The 22,976-nt window shown below is 31.8% G+C and overlaps 4 protein-coding genes across 5 annotated transcripts; 3 read left to right on the plus strand and 1 right to left on the minus strand.

The window, feature by feature from the left end:
* The first annotated feature begins 4,697 nt into the window (after positions 1-4,697).
* LOC110673346 (peroxidase 43) lies at positions 4,698-7,229 on the plus strand. 2 transcript variants are annotated; one of them, XM_058138788.1, is made up of 5 exons: positions 4,698-5,163; positions 5,252-5,434; positions 5,518-5,683; positions 5,763-6,034; positions 7,090-7,229. In XM_058138788.1, the coding sequence occupies exons 1-5, from the start codon at positions 4,945-4,947 to the stop codon at positions 7,147-7,149; spliced, it is 900 nt and encodes a 299-aa protein (XP_057994771.1). In that variant the 5' UTR covers positions 4,698-4,944; the 3' UTR covers positions 7,150-7,229. The 2 variants fall into 2 exon arrangements, with proteins under 2 accessions (XP_057994771.1, XP_021692145.1); XM_021836453.2 differs by lacking the exon at positions 7,090-7,229 and having other exon boundaries at positions 5,763-6,245.
* On the plus strand, positions 7,193-11,173 carry LOC110673359 (probable glycosyltransferase At5g25310). The gene is made up of 8 exons (XM_021836480.2): positions 7,193-7,567; positions 7,696-7,842; positions 7,931-7,995; positions 8,723-8,792; positions 9,427-9,645; positions 10,229-10,372; positions 10,470-10,605; positions 10,678-11,173. Exons 1-8 carry the CDS (start codon positions 7,193-7,195, stop codon positions 10,905-10,907), a joined length of 1,386 nt encoding a protein of 461 aa, XP_021692172.2. The 3' UTR covers positions 10,908-11,173.
* Positions 11,174-11,480: 307 nt separating this feature from the next.
* Positions 11,481-13,423, plus strand: LOC110673365 (psbP domain-containing protein 4, chloroplastic). The gene is made up of 5 exons (XM_021836488.2): positions 11,481-12,018; positions 12,292-12,395; positions 12,530-12,641; positions 12,816-13,043; positions 13,142-13,423. The coding sequence occupies exons 1-5, from the start codon at positions 11,691-11,693 to the stop codon at positions 13,204-13,206; spliced, it is 837 nt and encodes a 278-aa protein (XP_021692180.2). The 5' UTR covers positions 11,481-11,690; the 3' UTR covers positions 13,207-13,423.
* Positions 13,424-13,890: 467 nt separating this feature from the next.
* LOC110673352 (pentatricopeptide repeat-containing protein At3g21470) lies at positions 13,891-16,303 on the minus strand. Its single transcript, XM_021836466.2, has one exon. It carries the CDS (start codon positions 15,707-15,709, stop codon positions 14,045-14,047), a length of 1,665 nt encoding a protein of 554 aa, XP_021692158.2. The 5' UTR covers positions 15,710-16,303; the 3' UTR covers positions 13,891-14,044.
* Positions 16,304-22,976: the final 6,673 nt, after the last annotated feature.

Here is a 22,976-nt window from a genome sequence, read left to right on the forward strand (position 1 = left end):
GTTAAATAATTTTCAAATGATGTTTACAATAATTTATTTTATTTTTAAATATGTCTTTTTCTTCGTTATTATATGTACATGTGGCCAATTTATTAACTATAATTAATACATTGCTTCCTTTATATATAAAAAAATGAAAATATGAGTTTAAAAGTATTATTAATATATGTTATAATATTTATATATAATACATAGTATTATTAATTTTTTTAAGTATGGACCGTATTATTTAATATTTTCATTTAATATAAATAAATAAATAAGTTAATATAGATAAATTTTTATTAAAAAAATACAAAGCTAAAAAATCGAGATAGGTAGAATTGATGGTTCAATTGTCAAAATTATAAATAATAATTGTTGACAATGTGAATAATTTTTTAGATTTTTATAATTAAAATAAAGAAAGTTCGACGAGAACCCAAAAGTTTAAAAAGTGATTTAGTTGAGCATAAATATTTTATTGTTAAAATTATAAATAATAATAATAATCGATAGTGAGATTAATCCCACAAAAATTTTAGATTGAAATAAAAGTATTCCTACGATAGTTTGAACAGTCGAGAAGTCACCCAATTGAGGTATAAAAAGGGGGAAATTAGATGAATACAACCAATCGGCACTAAAAAACTTGAGTTTGGTGAAAATAGTGATGAGAGCAACAGTGAATGAATAACTAAAAAGAGAGATTACAGCCTCCAAGGCATAAACAAAGGAAGAGGGCAAAGGCATGGGAGAGAAACAAAGGAAGAGGGCAAAGGCATGGGAGAGAAAGAGGAAAGTAGAGAAATAATAAAGTAATAAAAATGGCAAATCTTAGGAATTTCAGAGTAATTTACTCTATATGAAATTTATTAGTTACGGTGTCTATGGGTAATTGCGTTTTAATTTAATATTTTTTAATTTTAATAATTTAAATCTAACTTTTAAAATTGATTGTAATATTAATTTTTAAAGCAATGTGGCTCTAATAAATCATTATAGCATTTAAATATGACACGACAGGATTTCTAACTTTGAAGTAAAAAAAAAAGGATAGTTTTTGAAGAAACTAATATCATCACTGCGTTCGGAACATTAAAATACAATATATATATATATTTGACCATGTCATCTGTTTGCCTATGAAATGTGGACTCTTATACTTGGATAGGTAGGGAATTGTCATACTACTTTTCATAGTTATTGCACCATTAAGAGATTATATTGAACCATTCAAAAAAATTATATATTACTTTTTTCTGATTGTTCTTGTCATTTAGGAAATAATACATGAAAATGATAGGATCGTAATGCCTTGTCAGTTTAAAGTTACCCCTTCATTGTTTCAAAAGATCATAGTTAAAGAATTCTCCTATAGATTCATTGGATCATTTCGAGAATGGTTTTGATATGTTATAATTTTCTTTCTAAGAACAATGGAGGTGTCTTTTATATTGACAAACTTGAAATCAGTTTGATATTCATAAACTGAAGTCCCCACCATTTCCGTGTACTGTTTCCTAAATGACAAAAACAATTAGAAAAAAATAATATAGAAATTTCTTAAATGGTTCAAGCTAATTCTTCAATGGTGTAATAACTTAAAAAATATCATCAATCATTATAGTCTATGGCATAGATCACAACCGGTTTCTTCCCTCATTTGATTATAATCATTTTTCTTTATTTTATCCAAATTCTACTTATAAACCATTATATCAGACAAACTTTTACCCTCAAACACCATTTCATAATCTTTTCTAAGAAAAGTCTAAACCAAAAGCTTAGTTTTGTTCATCTACTGCTCAACCATAGAATTCCGTCATTCTATCTCTCCATTTGGCTAGAAGAATATCATCAAGAGTGAACCAAGGATCAAAAGTTGGCCTGGAGAGAATCTTATCTAGGTGGAAATATTTTTATTGCTGGAATGAAAATTTGTGATATTACTATTTAATTATTGCAATATTTATAAAACTATGTCACTTTGTATAAAAATTGGTAAAAAATTTATAGGGATGGCAATTGAAAAAATATATATATATAAATGGTAACGAGTCAAATTTTTACGGATACTAAAAGTGATTAAACTCTAATAAAATAAGTATATTTATTATATAATCAAGTTTAAGATGGATTTGATTCAAAAAATAATACCTGTGAAGGTTTTGATTCAAATTCAATTTTTATATGTTAATATTTGTAATTCGAATCCATTTATATAAATAATACTTAATTAAACATAATATCTATTTTTTATAATAATATTTATAATTTTTATGTATTTTATTTTAAATAAAATATAAATTAAATATTTTATGGACTTATTAAAATTTTAAAATATAAATTATTAACAAATAAATAATTTTTATATAAATTATTAATTAAAAAATATAAAATTAAACGAGTTCGAGTATTTTTTGAATTAAGTCGTATTTGTACGAGTTTGGATAATTGAGAATATAATTATTAAACACAGTTTGGAGATTGACTTGATCGAAAGACTAGATTAACGGGTTACTAATTCAAAAAATGGGTCACTAAAAAATTAATTAAATATTATACTTATTAATATAATTAAATAATTTTAATCAACTAAATTTTATTTTTGGAATCAATATTTCAACATTTATTAAATTATATTTATATATATATAATAACAATATTGTTAATATTTATAAAATATTAATTATATATTAAAAAAAATAACATACATTTTAACAAATTTTTTCTATTACTATAAATGAAAAAATTATAGGTAAGTAATATTTTATTTATTTACTAAATACAAATCTAAATATTAAAATATCAATATAATTTATGTTTTTGAAAATTTAAAATTAGAAAATTTTAAATCCATCGGGTTAAAGAATTATTAAATTAATAGTTCATTGATCAACTACTAGGTTATCAAATTTTTTTCAAGTCAATTCTTGATCTGGTTCAATAAGAGAACCAACTTGATTTTATATATAGGTCGTTAAATGGACCCATCAGACTCGAGCCAATTTAAAAACAAATGATCAATAACAAATTTTAATCAAGTTAAGGATAAATTCAAATTTTGAAAATATTAATAAGTTTAGATATATGATTTTCACAATTACATATTGTGATCCCTAATTTAAACATCGAATAGTTTAAGTTTAATATGAGTAATGGAGCGATTATATACGAAAATTTGTGCAATATTAATAATTTAAAAATAAATTAAACAAATTAATTAAATATTAATAGACATGTTTCTTATATATAATAAGTTAATACACTACAATTAATTGATAAAAGATTATATTTATTAATTTAATATTAATTCTTAAACAAATTAATTACATAATATAAATTTAATATTATTGAATAATATATTGCAATATTAATATCATAATTAATATGTATTTAATGTTTAGTACATAATATTTAAAATAGTACGATAATTAAGCACAAGTGTAAATGAAATAAGTCGAGCCAAATTTTTGAAGAATTCAGGCTTAGTTCATTAAAATTAATTTTTTTAAACTCAAACTTAACTTATATTGAACTCGAGTTAAATATTTATAAGTTCAAATTTAACTCGTTTAGAAAATAAATTTTAAATAAATTGAATCAAACTAAATTTTTTATCGGACTGATTTTTTAGCAGCTCGACTCAATTATATAATAAATTTTAGATTTAGAGTTATAAAATTTAAACTACATAATTGAATGAACTTTAAATAAATTAAGCCAAATTAAAGTTTTATTGAATTGAATCCCAAGTAACTCGCAAGTAACTCGACTCAATTATAAAGTGAGTTTTAGGTTTAGAACTATGGAGTTTAAAATACGTAGTTTTAATTAATTTTTTTTATAAAAAAAATTAATTTTTATTAAAAAATTAAATTTAAATTATAAATATCTGTAATCAATAAATATATTTTATATATTATATATTGATTGTATTATAATTTTAAATAATGATATATATTTAATGTATTTATAAATAAATATTTATAATATAATAAAACATAATAATTAATATAAATATTTTTATAAATATATTTATTTATGACTTTGCTCATAATTTTAACATGTCAAATACTATAAAATTCGAAATTAATATATCTATTAAACAAATTTAAAAATCAAACTCGATTTGAATTGAATCGAGCTTCTAGCAACTTGCGAATGGTTTGTTCACTTACAATTCAACTTTAAATTTTAAACTATCATGTTATGTCTGAGATGGATGCTTTGAAAGAACAAAAAAAAGTGCTTGGTCCAATAGGCATATTCAAAGAAAGTCGCCGTGTTCACACCCTTGCAGTGGATAATTTTATACCCAAGACAAATTTACCAGCTCATTAAGCTTGTCTCTTGCGACCTAACCAAGGAAAGCTATAGCGCTCAAAGGCCATTAAAGGAAAGCCTGTCTTCACTCCTCACCCTGTATATAGATAAGCCTCGCTCACACATATTTCTATTTGCAAGAAGGGAAAGAAAAGAACACGTCTCTCTAAAGTCGCCAGCTGCTTCATTCTAAAGACGCCACACGTTCAAATGGAGTAAAGAAATTTTTTTATTTAAATTAATTTATTATAAAATAAAAAAAAATTATAAGATTATTTATTAAATATATAAATTTTTAATATTTACATTTTATGTTTATAATGAATTAAGTTTAAATAATTTTTTTTTGAAATTAAAAATAATATATATATATATATGCGAAGAAGGAAAATTGCAACGCAGCTGTAGAAATATTGCATAGAAGAAAGTGAAGTGAAGAGAAGATAAGAGGGCAAGAAGTAGAACCACAAGGCGTGCAGTTTTTGACATATCTATTGCGTAGCTCTACCGGTCTATTTAAAGAGATTTTCATCATCAACTCCAATACTTGCTAGCTAGGCATCCCCTGCTCTCTCTCTCACTCTCTTTCTCTCTGTCGTCTCTTACTTCAATACCTTATTCTCCTGTGTCTTCAAAATGCACAATTACAATCTAAAACCTCTGGTTATTGCCCTTGTTATAATTCATGCTTACTTTGGTGTTACGACAAAAGGGCAACTGCGAGTTGGGTTCTACTCCCAGACATGCCCATTTGCAGAATCTATTATCCGCAATGCTGTTCAAACAGCCGTTTCTGTTGACCGCCAAATTGCTCCAAGATTGCTCAGGCTTTTGTTCCACGACTGCTTTGTTCAGGTCCCTGATCACTCCACAACAGTAAATCTAACACTACAAGATTTCAGTCGATATTTTGATGGATTTTTTTTCTCAATTTTTGTCATAGGGCTGTGATGGGTCAATTTTGCTAGAGAATGGTGAAACTAGTGAGAGAAATGCAAAAGGGAACTTGGGCCTTGCAGGATTTGAAGTGATACATAATGCCAAGGCACAATTGGAAGCCACTTGCCCTGGAGTGGTTTCATGTGCAGACATTGTGGCTTTAGCTGCCCGTGATGCTGTTGCCTTGGTACTTGATTCATATTATAAAACGGAGAAATATATGTTATTACATACTTTAATGCTTCTGCCATTGATGTTCTGCCTCTGCAGACTGCTGGGCCATTTTATGGTGTTCCAACTGGGAGGAGAGATGGTCGAATTTCAAATATTCAACTCGCTGCCAATTTGCCAGATGTTGATGACTCAATTGAGCTTCTCAGGTCTAAGTTCAGAGAGATGGGCCTTTCAGATAAAGAACTTGTCCTTCTCAGTGGTGGTATGTATATATGCTTACATTCTCCATTACATTAATTCTCAACATATAAAATTATCTTAAATCTAAAGAATTGTTTCAGGTGGGCATACAATTGGAACTTCTGCGTGCTTCTTCATGCCAAAGAGACTGTACAACTTTACTGGTCATGGTGACTCTGATCCTGCAATCAATTCACAATTTCTGCCACAGCTTAAAGCTCAATGCCCTCTCAATGGAGATGTAAATGTTCGACTACCTCTTGACTTGTCCTCTCAATTCACATTTGACGATCATATCTTCCACAACATCAGAAATGGGTTTGCTGTGCTAGCATCTGATGCTAGGCTTTATGATGACAAGAACACTAGGCAGGTACTCGATTCCTATGTTGGCTTTACGAATAGACGCCCGTCTTTTAAAGCTGATTTTGCTGTAGCAATGGTGAAGTTGGGGAATATTGGTGTTAAAACAGGTTCAGAAGGAGAGATTAGACGAGTTTGCAATTCTGTTAATTAGTTGCAGAACTAGCTTGGCTACTTGTAGCTCATATTCAATGGTATTAAATTAAAATTTTCAATCTAAATTAGGACACAATTATTTTAAACAATAATAAAAAAAAACATAATTATACGCCATTAAGTAAAAAGAAAAATAAATTCTATAAGAAAGGCTATCCCAATCAGCAACTATGAAGCTAGGAGTGTGAATCGTTGATTATTTCGATGAGAACAAGTTGGTCTAGCGGTGGATAGTAATAATAAAAATTTTTATTTATGATTATTGATTTGATTATTTTTATTTAATAATTATTAATAATATATTATTAATAATTATTATTTTTATAATTTTTTAATAATATTTAATTTATAATTATTATTTTATTAATATTAACTTATATTTATTATTTTTTATAAATAAAAAATTATTAATATATTTTTATTAATATTTTATTAAATAATTAATAGTATAAAATATATATTTTATTTTTTCAATTAATTTGTTCATAATTGATTAAATTTTTTTAATTTCTGTGAATTTTAATTTTCTCTCAACTCCTGTTGAATTCAATTAATATTTTTAAATACAGTTAATAATTTAATTAACTAAAAAATTAATTAAGTTAACTAAATATTCATCCGATGTAAAGTTATCTCTAACGTGTCCTCTTTCTTCTATTTAATAACTATTATATTAGATGTGATTATAAAGAAATTGATTTAATATAAAAATAAATTTAATAATTATGAAATTAAATATTTATATTTTTTTAAAAAAATTAAATATTTACATTAAAATTTTTACTTTCATTATATTCATTTTAATTAATTTACACAAATTTTCATCATATTAAATTTATTTTAACATAAAAAATGAGAAAAATGTTTTTTCAAACGGTTTTAACATTCGTATAAACGTCGACGTTTCAGTTTCCCTCACTTCGATTCTCCGCTTCCCTAGCCGGTGCCAAGCAGTTGTCTTGTCCTTAGCGCGCTTGCTGAGAGAAACCATTCGTAGCTCCAAACGTACCCCATGGGAAGCTTAAACAACAACAGAGCTAGAATCTTCACTGCTCACCACCATGATCCACCTTGCACTCGCAACCACCAGATAGGCGCCATCCTTCTAGTCGCCGCCACCTTCTTCCTCACTCGCCTATTCGACCAGTCATTTCCTCCCTGCACTACCTACTCCTTCGACCACCACCTCGCATCCCAATCGCAGAGCCTTGTTCATGTAACCGACGGCGGATCTCTCTCCTGGCCTCAGCGAGGCTACGGGACATACCTTTCTCTCAAAATCTACGTCTACGAGGAATACGAGATTGATGGATTGAAAGAGCTCCTTCGCGGCAGGGAGGGAAAAATCTCCGCCGACTCTTGCATTAAGGGGCAGTGGGGCACGCAGGTAATTTACCTGCAGATCATTGTGCTATATCATTCTGAAGTAAAATCATGAAAATTGGTTGTAGATTGATGCCTATAATTAGAATTAGCAGCTAATAAGGCTATGTTAATGATACATTACGATTTTAGGTTAAAATACACAGGCTACTTCAAAAATCAAGATTCAGAACGAGAAAGAAAGAGGAAGCTGATTTATTCTTCGTGCCGGCGTATGTTAAATGTGTTCGAATGATGGGTGGGCTTAGCGATAAAGAGATTAACCAGACTTACGTGAAGGTAAAGCTTTACCTGCCACTTCTATTTTCTTTAATTTTTAATAGCTTAATGCCTTTTTCCCCGCTTTTCAAAATGTTGTTAATTGTAGGTGTTAAGTCAAATGCCATATTTTAGACGATCTGGAGGCCGCGACCACATATTTGTCTTCCCCAGGTATGGAGTAATATTAGTTGAAACTTGTAAACAGCAAATTGATTGGAGATTGTGAAGTACAAATGCTTGCCTTGAGAAACATGCGGTACAAATTTAAATCTCTTACCATTTTTTCAATATCCTCATCAAGGATGTTGAGAAAAATTCGATTTCTTGTGGTGTGAAATGATTCTTGATTGGAAACAGTTATTATTCTTTGTTGTTTTGTCATGATTCAATGAAAACACATTGTATTTGGCTTCTTTAAGGGGAGAATTCTGATTTTAGTGGTGTATGAGACTCATCACTCATGATAAATGTCCTTTTTCTATTATTTACTTTGATTTTACCTTTCCTTTTTTCCTCTACAAGTTTTATTTAGTGAAAAATGTGGAAGATTTTGCTCTAAGAAAAGATAAAGTTCAAGTTTGTATTGATTCTCCATCAGCACAACTGCCAAAGTGTTGTGCTTAGATTTTCCTTTTTCAAATTAAGTATAAGAAAATGAAGGGAAGAAGAAGAACAGAAACAGGACTTTTGTAAGATAGTTACATCAGAAAAAAGACATGGAGGTAGATGGTTTCATAGTGATTTGCCATTCTCATGGTTGAATGATAATGCTCAACCAGTTGATAATTAATAAAGTTTTGGTGTTGAGTTTTGTTTCCTGCATCTGATTTTATGCAAATTTTATTAGTTTTCTTGCCAGTAATGCATATCATATGTGCCTGTTTTTGCTTGATTGTAGTGGTGCAGGAGCTCACTTATTTAGATCATGGGCAACATACATTAATCGTTCCATAATTCTTACTCCTGAGGTATGATTCATACTTCTGAACATGCTTAGTAAAGTATAAGCTTTTCCTTTTCCATTTTTTTGGGTGGGGCATGGGAGGAAGCTTTGATGGGAAGTAAAGAGGAGGTTTGGAAAATTCTCATTTGGTATTGCTATTAGGTATCAAATCAGCTTCTAATGACAGAAATCTTAGTGTGGATTTAATTTGGGGCCTCAGGTTTAGTTTTAAAACCAGTGTCAAAGCATGTAGTTCCCTTAGTGAGGTGAAAAACACATTATAATTGACTTTGGATTAAATCTGAAAATGATGATCTATAGTACTTGGTTTATTTCAAATGGTAAAACTATGTGCGTTATCCTATTGTTTTTATTTCTTTAGATAGCTTTGTGATCCTCTTTGTTCCATTACTGGGTCATTAGAGCTCTGTTTCTCTTTTTCTCTCATGCAGGACAAATTTGTTGTCTTTTTGTTGCATTTATAGTCTGTTCCATTTGTTATTTTGATGTTGCATTGATGAATGTTAAAAGTATATTAGTTAATCATGCTACAAGATCTTGTGAACTCAATGAATTTCATTTGATAGCTTATCCGTATACTTGCTCTCCTTGTACTCTAATAATTTGACTTAAAGAATGCTGCTTTTGTGTTAGCTTAGGGGGATCGGACTGATAAGAAAGACACAAGTGCTTTTAATACATGGAAAGATATCATTATTCCTGGCAATGTTGATGATGGGATGACCAAAAGAGGAACTATTGTGGTTCAACCTTTGCCATTATCAAAGAGGAAGTACTTGGCAAACTATTTAGGTCGTGCACAAGGAAAAATTGGCCGTCTTAAGTTAATTGAGCTTGCAAAGCAATATCCAGATAAGGTGTGTTCTCTTCTATGAGTGACTTCCTGATTGTCAGAATGATTATCTCCGTGTGCTGAAATGTTGGTTGATTTATTTGAGGTATCAATATGGACTTGAATTGAGGCACACATTCTTTGTTATGAATAAGCTTTTCTTTCCATCCTTTATTTCCCCATCTGGACATGGACAATGGTGAATGAAACATTAAACATGTTTAAATTCACCTAACTAATGAGAAGTAAAATCAAGTCAAATATAAATTATTACTACCATGCTTAATGGATGATCATGCTTTCTCTATTTTGAATTTTTTTTGAACGTATATTTTTTTCGGCACAGATGTTATATTAAATCTATAATACTTCTTTATTGCATGCTTTTTTGAATACATTGGCAGCAACATTAATCAGTGATTTAACTGGTAAGTTGTGCATATTGCTTGTGCTTATGTTTTCCTAAGGCAGTCAACACTGATCTTTGAAGTTCATGGGTTGTAAGGCTTAGTCAATTACTATATACGCTTGTAACCTTGTAGTTTTGCATGCATTTGCAGTGACATTTATTATGTGGTATAACATATGCGCCATGACATTGTGAACAGTTGGAATCTCCAGAATTGAAGTTTAGTGGCCCTGACAAGCTTGGAAGGATGGAATATTTTCAACACCTGAGGAATGCTAAATTCTGCCTCGCTCCACGCGGAGAGTCTTCTTGGACACTTCGCTTTTACGAGTCCTTTTTTGTGGTCTCTCTCTCTCTCTCTCTCTCTCTCTCACAAGTCCCAAACACGCACACATACACACAGCGGCCAAGTGACATTATATTATATTTTTGTGAAACAGGAGTGCGTCCCAGTTGTATTATCAGATCAAGCGGAGTTGCCTTTTCAAAATGTGATTGACTACACCCATTTTTCAATCAAATGGCCGTCTACTCGAATAGGTCCTGAACTTTTGGACTACCTAGAATCAATACCAGGTCAAACTCAACAAACTTCTTGTGTCATTAGCATACTGCGATCATGCAATTGAACTTTGGTTTATGTTTCAGATGAAGATGTGGAAAGGATGATAGCCAGGGGGAGACAAATTAGGTGTGTATGGGTATATGCCCCAGAGTCTGAGCTTTGTTCTGCAATGCAAGGAATATTATGGGAATTGCAGAGAAAAGTAAGGGAATTCCACCAATCAGCTGAGACATTCTGGTTGCACAATCGAACTATTGTGAACCGAAACTTTGTTGAATTCTCTAGTTGGAAACCCCCCATTCCTTTGCCTTGATTTTTCATGGAATTTTATACTTACCCGTAAATCGGGGTACTTCACATCTTCAATTCTTTTATTTTGCCTGTAAGCTTTATCAATGCTTGTCTAGCGCCACTAATTCACTGGTTGTAGAACAAGTTTTTCATTTTCTTTAGGGAAATTAATTTGTATGTCATGTATAGGCATCCCAGACAGTGTGTACAATAGAGAGAAATTGTTAATGATCACACTGGTTATTGTAACTTTGCTGAATTACATTTGCAAATTAATTTTCGTGAGTCTCTGTTTATTTTACTCAATTTTTTAAAAAAAATAATAATCAAAATTAAATTGATAAATGGAAAATTTGAATTTTATCGGTTTAATTTTTTTTATTTTAACCAAAACTTATAATGTGACAGTCATCGATAAGTCCGGTCCATGAGTGGGGACATGAACCGGGCAATGCCAGAAATTTCCCTATTTTTGAGGCTGTAAATTTATTTCTCAATTCGGAAGCATGCTATAAAAATGCGCCACGTATAAGGGCAGAATTGCATATTTTTATCACATAGAATCCAAAATGCGCACGGTAATTGGACCACGTCCACAGAAAGACCAACATTGAGCTCCTGCTTTAATTTCTACACAATTCCTTCAGTACCAAGTGTGGCTACTCTGCGCTTTCTCAGAACTAAAAGAAAACAAAAAAGCATATCGACTTTTTTGTTTCAAGGAATATTTGTGTTCTTTGATCTGCTGGAGAGTTTGCAGATATTGATATTGTTGTTTCTCAGAGTCTTCTAAGTTGTTGAAAAGATGGGAACTACCTTGTTCACTAGTTGCAGCTTTCCTTGGAGTTGGAGATTTCATCACCAACTAGTACCTTGCAGCCATTTGCTGGCTTATTCTTCCCAAGAAAGTGGAATATCAAGAGCCAAAGCAACTGCAGAACCAAGAGAAAGTGGGTATCTTCGGGGAGAAAATGAGAAGTCCTCTGGGTTTTTGAAGAGAAGGTCAGTTTTGGTTTCTGGGATTTCTATGCTTCCTTCTGCAGTTTTTGGATATCAAGGAGAGGGATTGGCAGCAGTAAAACAAGGCCTTTTAGCAGGGAGGATCCCGGGTTTATCTCAACCAGATGAAGAAGGTTGGTTTTCAAAGTTCTATACTTGTTTTTTCCTTTCCCCTGAACTAAAAAAATATCAATGTAAAGGTGTGTTTTAGATTTTCTGGAAAGAAAGCTTTCATTCTTATGCTAAATTCCACTGACAATGGAAAACATAGTGCATAATGGTATGATATAGGCAAAACTTGTTTCAAACAGGCTCCACTTGTATACTGCTAATTGAATGAAACCTGAGCTGAGTTTCTTGATTGTATGTGAATGGTAAACTTCATTATCCAAAATATGCTCAGACAGGCTGGAGGACATACCGCAGGCCGGATGATAAATCTGGGGGCCATGGTGTCGGATGGAGTCCAATTATCCCTTATGCATTTGTAGTGCCTCAAGATTGGGAAGAGGTAATTATCATCTGTGTGCAACTGAAGGCCATATTAATTCTTTTAACTTAATTCAAGCTGTTAAAAGACTGAAGGGGATTCTGATCTTGTTTACATGGAAAATTCTCTGAATTAGCTTGCTATCTTTTTAACAGGTTCCAGTATCCATTGCTGATCTTGGTGGCACAGAGATTGATTTGAGATTTGCCAGCTCCAAGGAAGGACGCCTGTTCGTCATTGTTGCTCCTGTTCTTAGATTTGCAGACAGTGAGTGCTACTTCTTTTATCTTTCTTATACCATGCTTCTATTTAACCAATATGCTTTGGTACTTGAACAGTTTCAAAACTCAGATATCTCATATTCTCTCTTCATCCCTTGCTTTCTAAACTGTGGCAACTCGCTGAGTCATAATTATTGTGGCTGTGTCATTATTCATACAGATCTAGGTGGAAATGCATCAATTGAACTTATTGGACCTCCAGAGAAAGTGATTAATGCATTTGGACCAGAAGTGATTGGAGAGAATGTAGAAGGGAGGGTTCAAAGCATTAATGTTGCAGAACATTCTGGAAGAATGTATTACCAGTATGAGCTAGAGCCCCCCCATGTTCTGATCACTGCAACTGCTGCTGGGAATCGCCTCTACTTGTTCGCCGTAACTGGGAGTGGTAAGGAATTAAACCACTTCTTATTTTTCTTCTTGTCATAAACCAAAAAGCGTAAATATCAACAGATGAAGTAATTATACTTTCTACCATTATTGCAGGTCTTCAGTGGAAGAGGCACTACAAGGATTTGAAGAGAATAGCTGAATCTTTCCGTGTTGTCTAGTCGAGCACTTTTCTGAATTGAACTAAGCAAAGCAGTATGCTTTTCCCCCACAATCTAAAACAAGAACAGATAAGAGAATCCATTTACAGCAAAATTAATTCCCATTTAATATCCTTTGTCCGGAGAAAAATTTTAGAAATGCTCTGTAGAGATTAAAAAAATGTATTTACAGTACAGTCAAGTTAAATTGGAAATTATACATGTACTCTGGATGTAATCTTTGAGAAAAACTTTCCTGATGTTAGTCTTTAGCAGCTAGATACACACGGGAATAAAAAATCCAGGTCCAGCTGCTTGACCATTGCATTTTTAACTCTTTAACTAATTGCCAAACACTATGCCCTCCTCACATCCTGCAATATGGAAAGCCTCACGCACCACGTCAGTTGCAAAGCATTTTATTCCTTAAGTCCATTGCAGTTCAGAGGGGGTGGCGGTCCTATTTGATTAAAAAACAGTGCAGGTGATATTGCCATATATTTCCCTCTTTCTTCTGCTGACCAGCCTTGCATGATTGGACATTAGTACCAAGGAGTAGCACAACAAGGTTAAATGCCCATTGCAAGCACTGGACTTCTCTAATCTACTGTGGAGCTAGTGTCCCCATCCAACTAAAATGCACAACAAGTGAAATGCTCATCTTTCTTCTGGTGATCAACCTTTTGTACCAGATCACTGGACATATTTTACAAGGAGTGGTGCAACAATTTTATTGGAGCGTTTGCCTAGATGCTGAATCACATCTTTTACCAGTATCTTTTCAGTTTATGGAGACCTTTCTCTGAAAAAATGGGTGATGGTCAACATCACCGTGGCAGTCAACTTGGCAAAAGCAATACTATTGCTCCGTATTCACTAGCACAACTGAACTGCGTCCGGGTGTCTTAGGAAGCCCTCTAGTCACCATAACCATCCTCATCCTTTCAGCCTTTTCCCAACGATCAAAAGCAGCAAATATATTCGACAGCAGAACACAATGTGGATCATTGCCAGAATCTATACTACAGTCTTCTCTTCTAACCTCTTCCATTACTTGCTCCACCATATCCATATCCAAATGAACTCGACAAGCTCCGAGCAATGCACCCCAAACTGCATCATTCGGTTTCATTGGCATTCTCTTGATGAACTCATAAGCATCTTGTACTCTTCCTGCACGCCCAAGAAGATCAACCACACAGCCGTAGTGTTTGATGCTTGCTGCTAGCCCACACTTATCTATCTTAGAGAAAATTTCTAAACCTTCATCTATAAATCCCCCATGTGCACAAGCGGAGAGGACAGATAAAAATGTTATCTCATCGGGTTTCTCATTTGACTCTTCCATCCTCCTGAAAAATTCAAGAGCTTCTTTGCACTGCCCATGAATGGCAAAACCTGATATCATAGCATTCCAACAGGCACTGCTTTTATAGGTCATCCCTTCAAAGATTAATCTCGCATTAGTTAAATCCCCACATTTTGCATACATGTCAACTAATGCATTCATAACAAACTGATTAAGCTTTATCCCTTTATCATATACCACTCGGTGAACATCTTTACCAACATCCAATAGACCCAGCTGAGCACAAGCAGATAAAATACCCGCAACTGTGACTGCATCAGGTTCAAAGCAATCGGCTTGCATCTTTCTGAACGCTTCCAGGGCTTCCTCACAAAACCCATTTTGCGCATACCCACAAATCAAAGAATTCCAATTTACCAAGTTCCTAACTGGAACTCGATCAAAAATAGCCCTGGCCTCCTCGACATCACCTATCTTGCAATATCCTGAAATCATTGATGACCATGAGAAGAAATTCCTCTCGGGCATCTGTTCGAAAAGTACCCTTGCATCTATCATCAGTCCTTTGCTTGCATATCCATCAACCATCACAGTCCATGTTACCACATTCTTCAACTCAGGAGGCACCTGGTCGAACATACACCTAGCAGTAACCAAATCTGCACTCCCTGCGAACCCACGAATCATTTCAATCCAAGTAACAGCAGTTCTTGTGGACATTTTCTCAAACAAAACTGACGCGGTATTCATACCTCCATTTCTAACGTATCCACCAATCATCGCATTCCATGTTACAACATTTCTCTCGGGCATACAATCAAACATTTTACGTGAATCAAATATATCCCCGGATTTCGCATACATGTCAACCAACGAAGTTCCAATCACTACATCAAAATCCACCCCATTCTTGATTGCTTCACCATGCAAACATTTTCCATATTTTACCATAGAGGCAGAAGCGCAAGCCTTCAGAATTGCAGGGACTAAACCCAATATGTAAGCTCCTTTACATCGAATTTGATTGTATAAAACTAATGCTTCTCTTTGTGATCCTCGATAGATGTATTTCCTGATGAGAAAATACCAATTTGGCTGGAGTGCATTCGCGTCGCAAGAGCGAGAATTTTGTTTGATGAAGTTTTGATGTGATTTGCTCTGGTTTTGATGGTCATTGTTTGTGTTCTTTGGTGGGTTCTTCTGGGGCAAGTTCATTTTCACATCTCATAGTCTCGCTTGTTTTGCATGCTTTAGTGACAAAATAGTTCTCTCGATTTCTGATAATCTCCTTATTGCACTCGAAAATCCAATTTGAATATGACACCTGATAAGAAAATCTCAAACCTTTTCCCTTCTGGACTGGTCTCCAGTCTTGGAGGCTAAATGTGTTTGTCCAAAATGCCCTTTTAAATTTTTATGCTAAAAGTGGCGGGAAATTGGGATACGCTTTTCGGGTGTTTGAGGAAATGTCTCTGAGAAGCTGAAAATGCAATTGGGGTTGTTTGATTCCACGTCGGAGACAAGCCTTATCACATTGAATTCTATTGTTTAGGGGCTATCAATGGCTGAGAAAATGGAGTGTATTCGTTGAGTCTTCGAGAGGATGCTAGTAAGAAATTAAGTTTCGTAGATTTATATGTTTGCAATGTGTATATGTATAAGTCATTGAAATTTAAGGACTGCCCAGTATTTTCTAAGAGTCTGAAATTTGAGCTCCAGCCGAAAAAATTACTATTAGTTAGAGATTATCAAAAATTAATTTTAAGTTAAAATTTTTATATTTTAATTATAAAATTTCAAAACGATAAAACTACTTATTCCAACAACATTTAAAAGAATCAATGACGCATTGGCCTAGTAGTTACGGAGGTGGATTTGAGATGCCTGTTAAAGGCATCCCAAGCTCTGGAGCCTGAGAAGGTCTACTGCGCACCTTTTAACCTGGGGCAGATTATGGGTTTCCAGTCTATTCTTAGAGATTAGGTGGTGATTAATCTGGTGACTAGTTCTATTGTAAAAAGAAAAAAACATTTAAAAGGGTATTTTTCAAAAAATAAATTTAAAATTCAATTTCAAACAGAGTATCAATTAGGGTAATTGAGACTATATGACAAGAACGCAAACTTGTTACGATGCGTTCAAGCTACTCTTGGGGATGAATGTCATTTTTATTATTCTCTTATATGGTAGTAAATGCCGATGAAGCTTCTGCTTGTTATTTCCACTTGCTTCTTTGTCATTTTTGAAATGTGGATCCTTCCTTGGCTTGGCATTTTCTTTCAGTCACCTGAGGATGTGTGAATTCTTATCTGTCTGAATTCTCATCTCTTTCGTTGTAGCATTTCAAATCAAGAAAAACACCACGTCATTTTAACATCTGCTGAATCTCAATGGCTAATTGGCTATGATAAAAGTCCCCTGAGGCTTTGTGTGAATAGGTGAGGGGAGGGTAATTAATGGGAGGGTAAGGAGGAGAAAGGATAAAGAGGGTTATAATAAAAAAAATCTTATGTTTGGAAATGAGTTAATGTATATTATTTATGTTTGAAAAAATATGAAAAAATGATAAATAATTATTAGAAGTACAAAAATATCATTTCCTATTAGATAAAATTTATTCTTTAGAATGGATTATTTAGAAAAAAAAATGATAATTAAAGCATAATAATTGCAGTAAATTATTGAAAGAACAAATAATTTAATAATTAAAATTAAATAGAAAGGTAAAACTAACATTGTTTTTTACAAGAATTCGAAATACACAAGAGAAAGCGGAGATATTAGATATGACCACTTGAGAAATAAGACATTTGTTTGTATTGGTAAACTAGGTTTATTTTTAATGGGTATAATTAAATTTTTAATAAAAAAATTAAGGACACAATAGGAAAATAAAAAATAAAATAATTTTCAGCTCTCGCCTTCTCTTATTTACAATAGGGGTAAGAAAAATTGAGATTTGAGGGGTAAGGGAGGGTAAGCTTTACTCTTACATATCATTACCCTTTACTAACTCATTTCTTCTCAAACATGCTATAATAGTTACTTACCTCTCCTTGCTCTTATTTACCTTTCTCTCAACCTATCCAAACAGAGCTAATTGATCAGGCCATCCGTAGGCAACCTCTTTAAAGTTCTCTGGGTACTCTTTGGATAATGCAAGTGATTCTTCCCGTCCATTTTCACCCTCTTGGTTTGCATTTTGTTATTTTGTTGGATAATGGATATTATGTTGCTACATGGGTTTATAGGTCCAATCTCTTGTATGATTCCTTTTTGTCTACTACTGTTTTTCCCCTTTATTTTGGTAGCTAATCCAGTCTAATTGTGCCAGCATCATTTCATTATACATCAAGAGTCAAATTCAGACCTTTTGTCACCTCTTGCTTCCCTGAATTCTGACATAAAAAGTCCTTTATTAGATGGATGTTGTATGCTCAGTAATGCCGGAAAATGAATTCACTGATGAGTGTGATTTATGAGTATCAATTCAGGGTTCTCATATCTGCATTTTATAAAATGTGGTATTGGAGCCTTTTTTTTCTTTTTCCAAATACAATTGGCTCACAGTCCTGGCCGGCTTCCAACTAAAGCTCATTGGTTGAAGCATATTTTCTTTTTAATCCCACGGTAAAGTAGCTTCACATTTTCTTCAGTTTATTAAGATTTGAACATTATTGTTGGATATGCTTGAAAGAAGATAAAATTATCTTCAATACAATTGAAAAGATGCTCTCCTATCATATTGTTTTGAATTTTTTTGTTATGTTAATTTTAAAATTTTTATCTTCAATAGATTATTGGAAGAAATATCATTATATCAACACCTCTATAGTCAATAATGGATAGACCATTCAATCTCATTATATATCTCTATATCCTTCCTTCAAAAAAAAAATTAATAATTATATCAATATGAAAATCAGGTCTTACATCTTGTACTGGGATTGTTAGTATAGTTAAAAGAGGATAATTATTAATGACGTGCTTTTGGCAAAATCACTTGTTTCGTTGGGTTGAAACAGAGAAGTTGATTATTTAGTGTGTTGAATACGAAATCTCCTGATGAGTCATCATTCATAGTTGTGTTGATCTGCCTTGAATGTGTATACATTTGGGCTTTGATAGAGTTAGGTGCAACATGGCATGTAATGGCTTTCCGCAATTTACATAATGAAGTTTCATTCTCAAGGCAATGTTTGGCACTCCTTTTTTATGCAGGAGAGGTTGACTGGATAAGGGGATGAAAGGGATAGAGCACAAACAGACAGTCTTTCTATGTCAAATCTTCTGTGGGAAAATGATGGCTGGAGCACCTTCTCATTGCCTGTCCATTTTTGCTCAACAGTGCAGGAAAAATGGCTATGGTGAAATTTGCAAATATAGAATGCTGAGCTGCCATGTCTTCATTTCAACCACCATTAAACAGAAGCATAAGCTTTTCTCAAAGTGGTTTCCCACCTTCCAGTTATATTGTAGCTTTTGATCATCTTGGTGTCATTCTTCTGACTTCTCCTAGTATTTTGGTTCTGTTTTGACGGTGAATGTTATAATTAATCCAGAATTGGAAATGGGACAAGTAGAAATGAAATTTGCCACAATTATATGAAATTATTCTTTTGTGGTTGATAAAGATTCGTAGCTAATCAACTAACATTGTCCACATGTTTTGCTGGAAGATATCCAAATAACTGTTGGTGATGGGATGAGAAAACAAATGATCAACCTTAGAAAGGTCATGTAGCAAAACCCTTGTTGTGGATGCTTGTCATTTGCTGGTTTTCATGGTTTGGCCTAGATGCGCATATATTTTTGCTCTGTTGTCGCGAAGATCAAGATTAGGTGCTCAAGATGGTGGTTGCGGTTAAAGATAATAGATTTTAAAATTTTTAAAATCTGATTTCATTTTATTTATTTATTTATTTTGCAGTGCTCTCTGCATCTGCTAAATAGAAATATCCGTCTGTAATTGGGTTTAGTCAACTGGGACTATGATAGAATTCTCTCTGCTTTGTGAAGTGTAAGCCTTATGGCAATGATTTTATATTTGACTTATTTTTCTTTTGAAAGAATTTTTGACTGTTTTTAGATGAAGAGAAAATTACAAGTTTTCAACAGAAACAAAATGTTCTTTTTCATCCTGAAACCTTACAAAGTGACACGCAGCATTACAGTGTGCCACTGTCAAAGAATAATGAAAGAGGTTCTGTAAGATTGCAGTCACTATAACGCATTGCCAAAATGGAAAACAAAGACGAATGTTTCAATAGTTCAATTTATTTGTTTGCTTTAGCTTTCACATAGTGGAGGTATGTGTAATCATGGTCCCAAATTACTGTACAGTTTAGAGAGAGATTCTTTGTATTTTTGCATGAACGGTGATTTTTCCTTCCGCTGTTGTTTTGTTCTCTGCAGATTAAATCAATCAAATTCATCTCGTGTGATAACTGAAAGAAGAGATAACATGGATCATAGAGGAATCAGACCTGCTGATTCTCTATTCGTCAATGATAAGGATCCTAGGCCATGATCAAAGAGAAAAAGGATAGGTTCTTCCTGTAGTATGATATGCTTGTTCCGTTAACTGTATCTGATTCTCATTATCCCAGTTCTGTTGGGGCAAACCCATTTAATTGATTAAATTTTTATAGGGAATTTGTTGGGGATATGAGTTCTTTTGAAAGGCATCCAATCTCCATCCTGTAGAAAAGCATAAATTCTATTACTATTACTTGTCCTATGCAGCTCGAACCTTCCAAATTGTTCAAGTCACTATCAGCAGCAGGAGGAATGAAGCTAGTGAGATTTTTGAGGTGCCAACAATCGCAATTCTCTTGGAAATTAGAACAGAGTACTGGTACTTGTTTTAGTAAAGAAGGTTAACCCTCATAAAGAAGTTGATTTCTTGCATAAATTCTCTAGCTTGGCGTGTGATTACAAATCATACCAACCTGCCTCGCTTTCGGTTACAAAGAAATGTGGAACAAAAAAGTATATTATCTTCAATTTATATATCTCTTGCCAAACCAGAACAGTTATATCATCTGGAATTTCACATGCATGTATTCTTGAAAAAGAAGACAATGATTTAGTTTTTTTTTTTTCTTGAAAAGGAAATGGCAGACAACTAGAGACTATGATCTCTCCATGCTAGAATTATCATCAGGACTTAACCTTTCGACCTCCAAGAATGCTCCTAAATCTTTTGCTGTTGAATCAAACCATTATTAGCAAGAAATGATTCAGTTTGCTCTAGCTTTATTGCACTCCAACTTCGTCGCTGTTAGATTTGCAACTTTCACTATGCCAATAGCTGAGATTTGTGCATCTGCAGAAAGCTTACCTGGGCTGAATAGCCATTTCATTGTTGCATATATATATATTGAGTAGGAATATATCTGCTAATATTGATGACATGAAAGATAAATAAATTAGTCATCCTTGAAGATGGGGTCCACAAATTTCAGAAGAAATAAATTAGTCAGCTACATATTTCTTTGATTGTTTTGAGGGAAAAAAAAAAAGCAAGAAAGAAGAGAAAGTCAAGTAAATAAGGTTAGTGGAAGATAAATTTTTGTCTAGATCCGATTCATTATAGATTTAAGACACAAATATGTGAGACTTATGTATTTAATATGTGAGTCTCATTATATCTATTGTGTTTTGAGTCAATAATAGACCGGATCTAAACAAAAAAATCGTGACAGATATATTCTATATATATATAATGAAGAGAAAAATTATTATTAAGTCCTTCTATTTTAATCAAACTAACTATTTGATTCACCTATTTTGACAAATACATTAGTTAGTTTATGTACATTTATTTCATTTGCTTTTTAACCCCTTCATTCATTTTAAATCGAAATTTTCTTAGTAAATGTATTCAAATAAGAGATAAATTATCATTATAAGGATTAAATAGTTCAAAACTTATAAAATAGAGGTACTATATAGTTGTGATTTTCAAATTATAGGAATTGAATAAAATTCAAATTAAGACCTAAAATTATTAGAGGGACTAAAGAATAAACGAAAAAAAAAATAACTAATATATTTTTCAAAATAAATGATAAAATAGATAATCTTATTAAGATAAAGAAATTAAATAATTATTTTTTTCTAAAAAATTACATGTTGAAGTTTATTTATAAAATAAAATTATTTATAAATAAATTTTGATTCAATAATTTTAAAATTATCTTTAAAATTATGAATTTTTAAATTTGAATTTTAAACCAAATAGAAAATATATATTCATTCTCTAATAATAAAATAAAATAAAAAGAAAATAATTATGTAAAAAGATTATTAGATACACTTAGGTGCACTTCATTATGTGAATTCTTTATATTATAAAAAATACTCATATTTTTATAGAATAAAATTATTTTTATATATAGCAAGAATACTTTACTATCTTTTTGCTACTATTATGACCTTTAATTGTCACATTCTTATAATTAATAGAATCGGACGATAGTGAGGATGATGATTGAACCTCCATTTTAAATGGAATGCTCAATAATAAAAGCATGAAAGATTGTAATTAGTATGTATTGAAAAAGAATTCTACTCATTTAAGCATTCTATTCTACGGACTATATGCATCACATGTTACTGAATTCTGAAAGCCACTATCTTAATTGCGTTGAAGATCACACATCAAGTGTATATATATATATAAAAAAAAAATATTTCTATAAAAAAATATTTCCTATATATCAATTATTTTTCACCAAAAAATAGACTTAATGCAACTATAATACAGGTAGACATTTGGCTATATATTTATTAGGGGTGTGTGGTTCCGATTTGGTTCGGGATCTACTTAAGATCTAGAATTAAATTGAAATTTCAGTACATTTTCGGTTCGGTTCTTCCTTGTTTCCGCTTGATTTGATACGATTATCAGTTGTTCGATTCTGGTTCAGTTCATTATGATTACAGTTTGATTCTCGGTTATTGAAATAATTCTATGTAGTTATTTCTATAAAAAAGTTATATTTGAATTAATATTTAAATTTTAAACAGCAATATTAATACATAATATATCATATAATATATCTTTTATCTATTTTTAAATTATATAATTTTCAACTACAAAATGCATATATAATTTAGTATTAAGTATATTATATAATATAATAATATAATTATATCATATAATAACATTTTAATTATTTATTATTATACAATATTTAACTATAAAATATAAATATAATTATGAATTAACATATATAGTATAATAGTTTATTTATAATTAAAAATTATAAGGTAATTTAGTATATTTATAACTAAAATTATTTAAAAATATATAGAGAAATGAAATAAAATATTAGATTATATTTAGTTGATAACCACACAAACCCATACCTATATATAAAGTACATAATACATTTAAAAAAATATAAAAAAAAATATAAATTTGGTTCTTGATTTAGTATGATTTCTATACATTTCTAGTTCGATTCTTAGTAAA

This window comes from Hevea brasiliensis, chromosome 16, assembly GCF_030052815.1.
Source record: "Hevea brasiliensis isolate MT/VB/25A 57/8 chromosome 16, ASM3005281v1, whole genome shotgun sequence".
Classification (NCBI taxonomy): domain Eukaryota; kingdom Viridiplantae; phylum Streptophyta; class Magnoliopsida; order Malpighiales; family Euphorbiaceae; genus Hevea; species Hevea brasiliensis.

Bases quoted from the DNA above. Each gene is read 5' to 3' on its own strand.
- LOC110673346 (XM_021836453.2), top strand. From the start codon at position 4,945: ATGCACAATTACAATCTAAAACCTCTGGTTATTGCCCTTGTTATAATT. The intron at 5,164-5,251 runs GTCCCTGATCAC...TTTTTGTCATAG, and splicing joins TCCACGACTGCTTTGTTCAG to GGCTGTGATGGGTCAATTTT. The intron at 5,435-5,517 runs GTACTTGATTCA...CTGCCTCTGCAG, and splicing joins CCCGTGATGCTGTTGCCTTG to ACTGCTGGGCCATTTTATGG.
- LOC110673359 (XM_021836480.2), top strand. From the start codon at position 7,193: ATGGGAAGCTTAAACAACAACAGAGCTAGAATCTTCACTGCTCACCAC. The intron at 7,843-7,930 runs GTAAAGCTTTAC...TGTTAATTGTAG, and splicing joins TTAACCAGACTTACGTGAAG to GTGTTAAGTCAAATGCCATA. The intron at 9,646-10,228 runs GTGTGTTCTCTT...CATTGTGAACAG, and splicing joins CAAAGCAATATCCAGATAAG to TTGGAATCTCCAGAATTGAA.
- LOC110673365 (XM_021836488.2), top strand. From the start codon at position 11,691: ATGGGAACTACCTTGTTCACTAGTTGCAGCTTTCCTTGGAGTTGGAGA. The intron at 12,019-12,291 runs GTTGGTTTTCAA...ATGCTCAGACAG, and splicing joins ATCTCAACCAGATGAAGAAG to GCTGGAGGACATACCGCAGG. The intron at 12,642-12,815 runs GTGAGTGCTACT...TTATTCATACAG, and splicing joins TGTTCTTAGATTTGCAGACA to ATCTAGGTGGAAATGCATCA.
- LOC110673352 (XM_021836466.2), bottom strand. From the start codon at position 15,709: ATGAACTTGCCCCAGAAGAACCCACCAAAGAACACAAACAATGACCAT.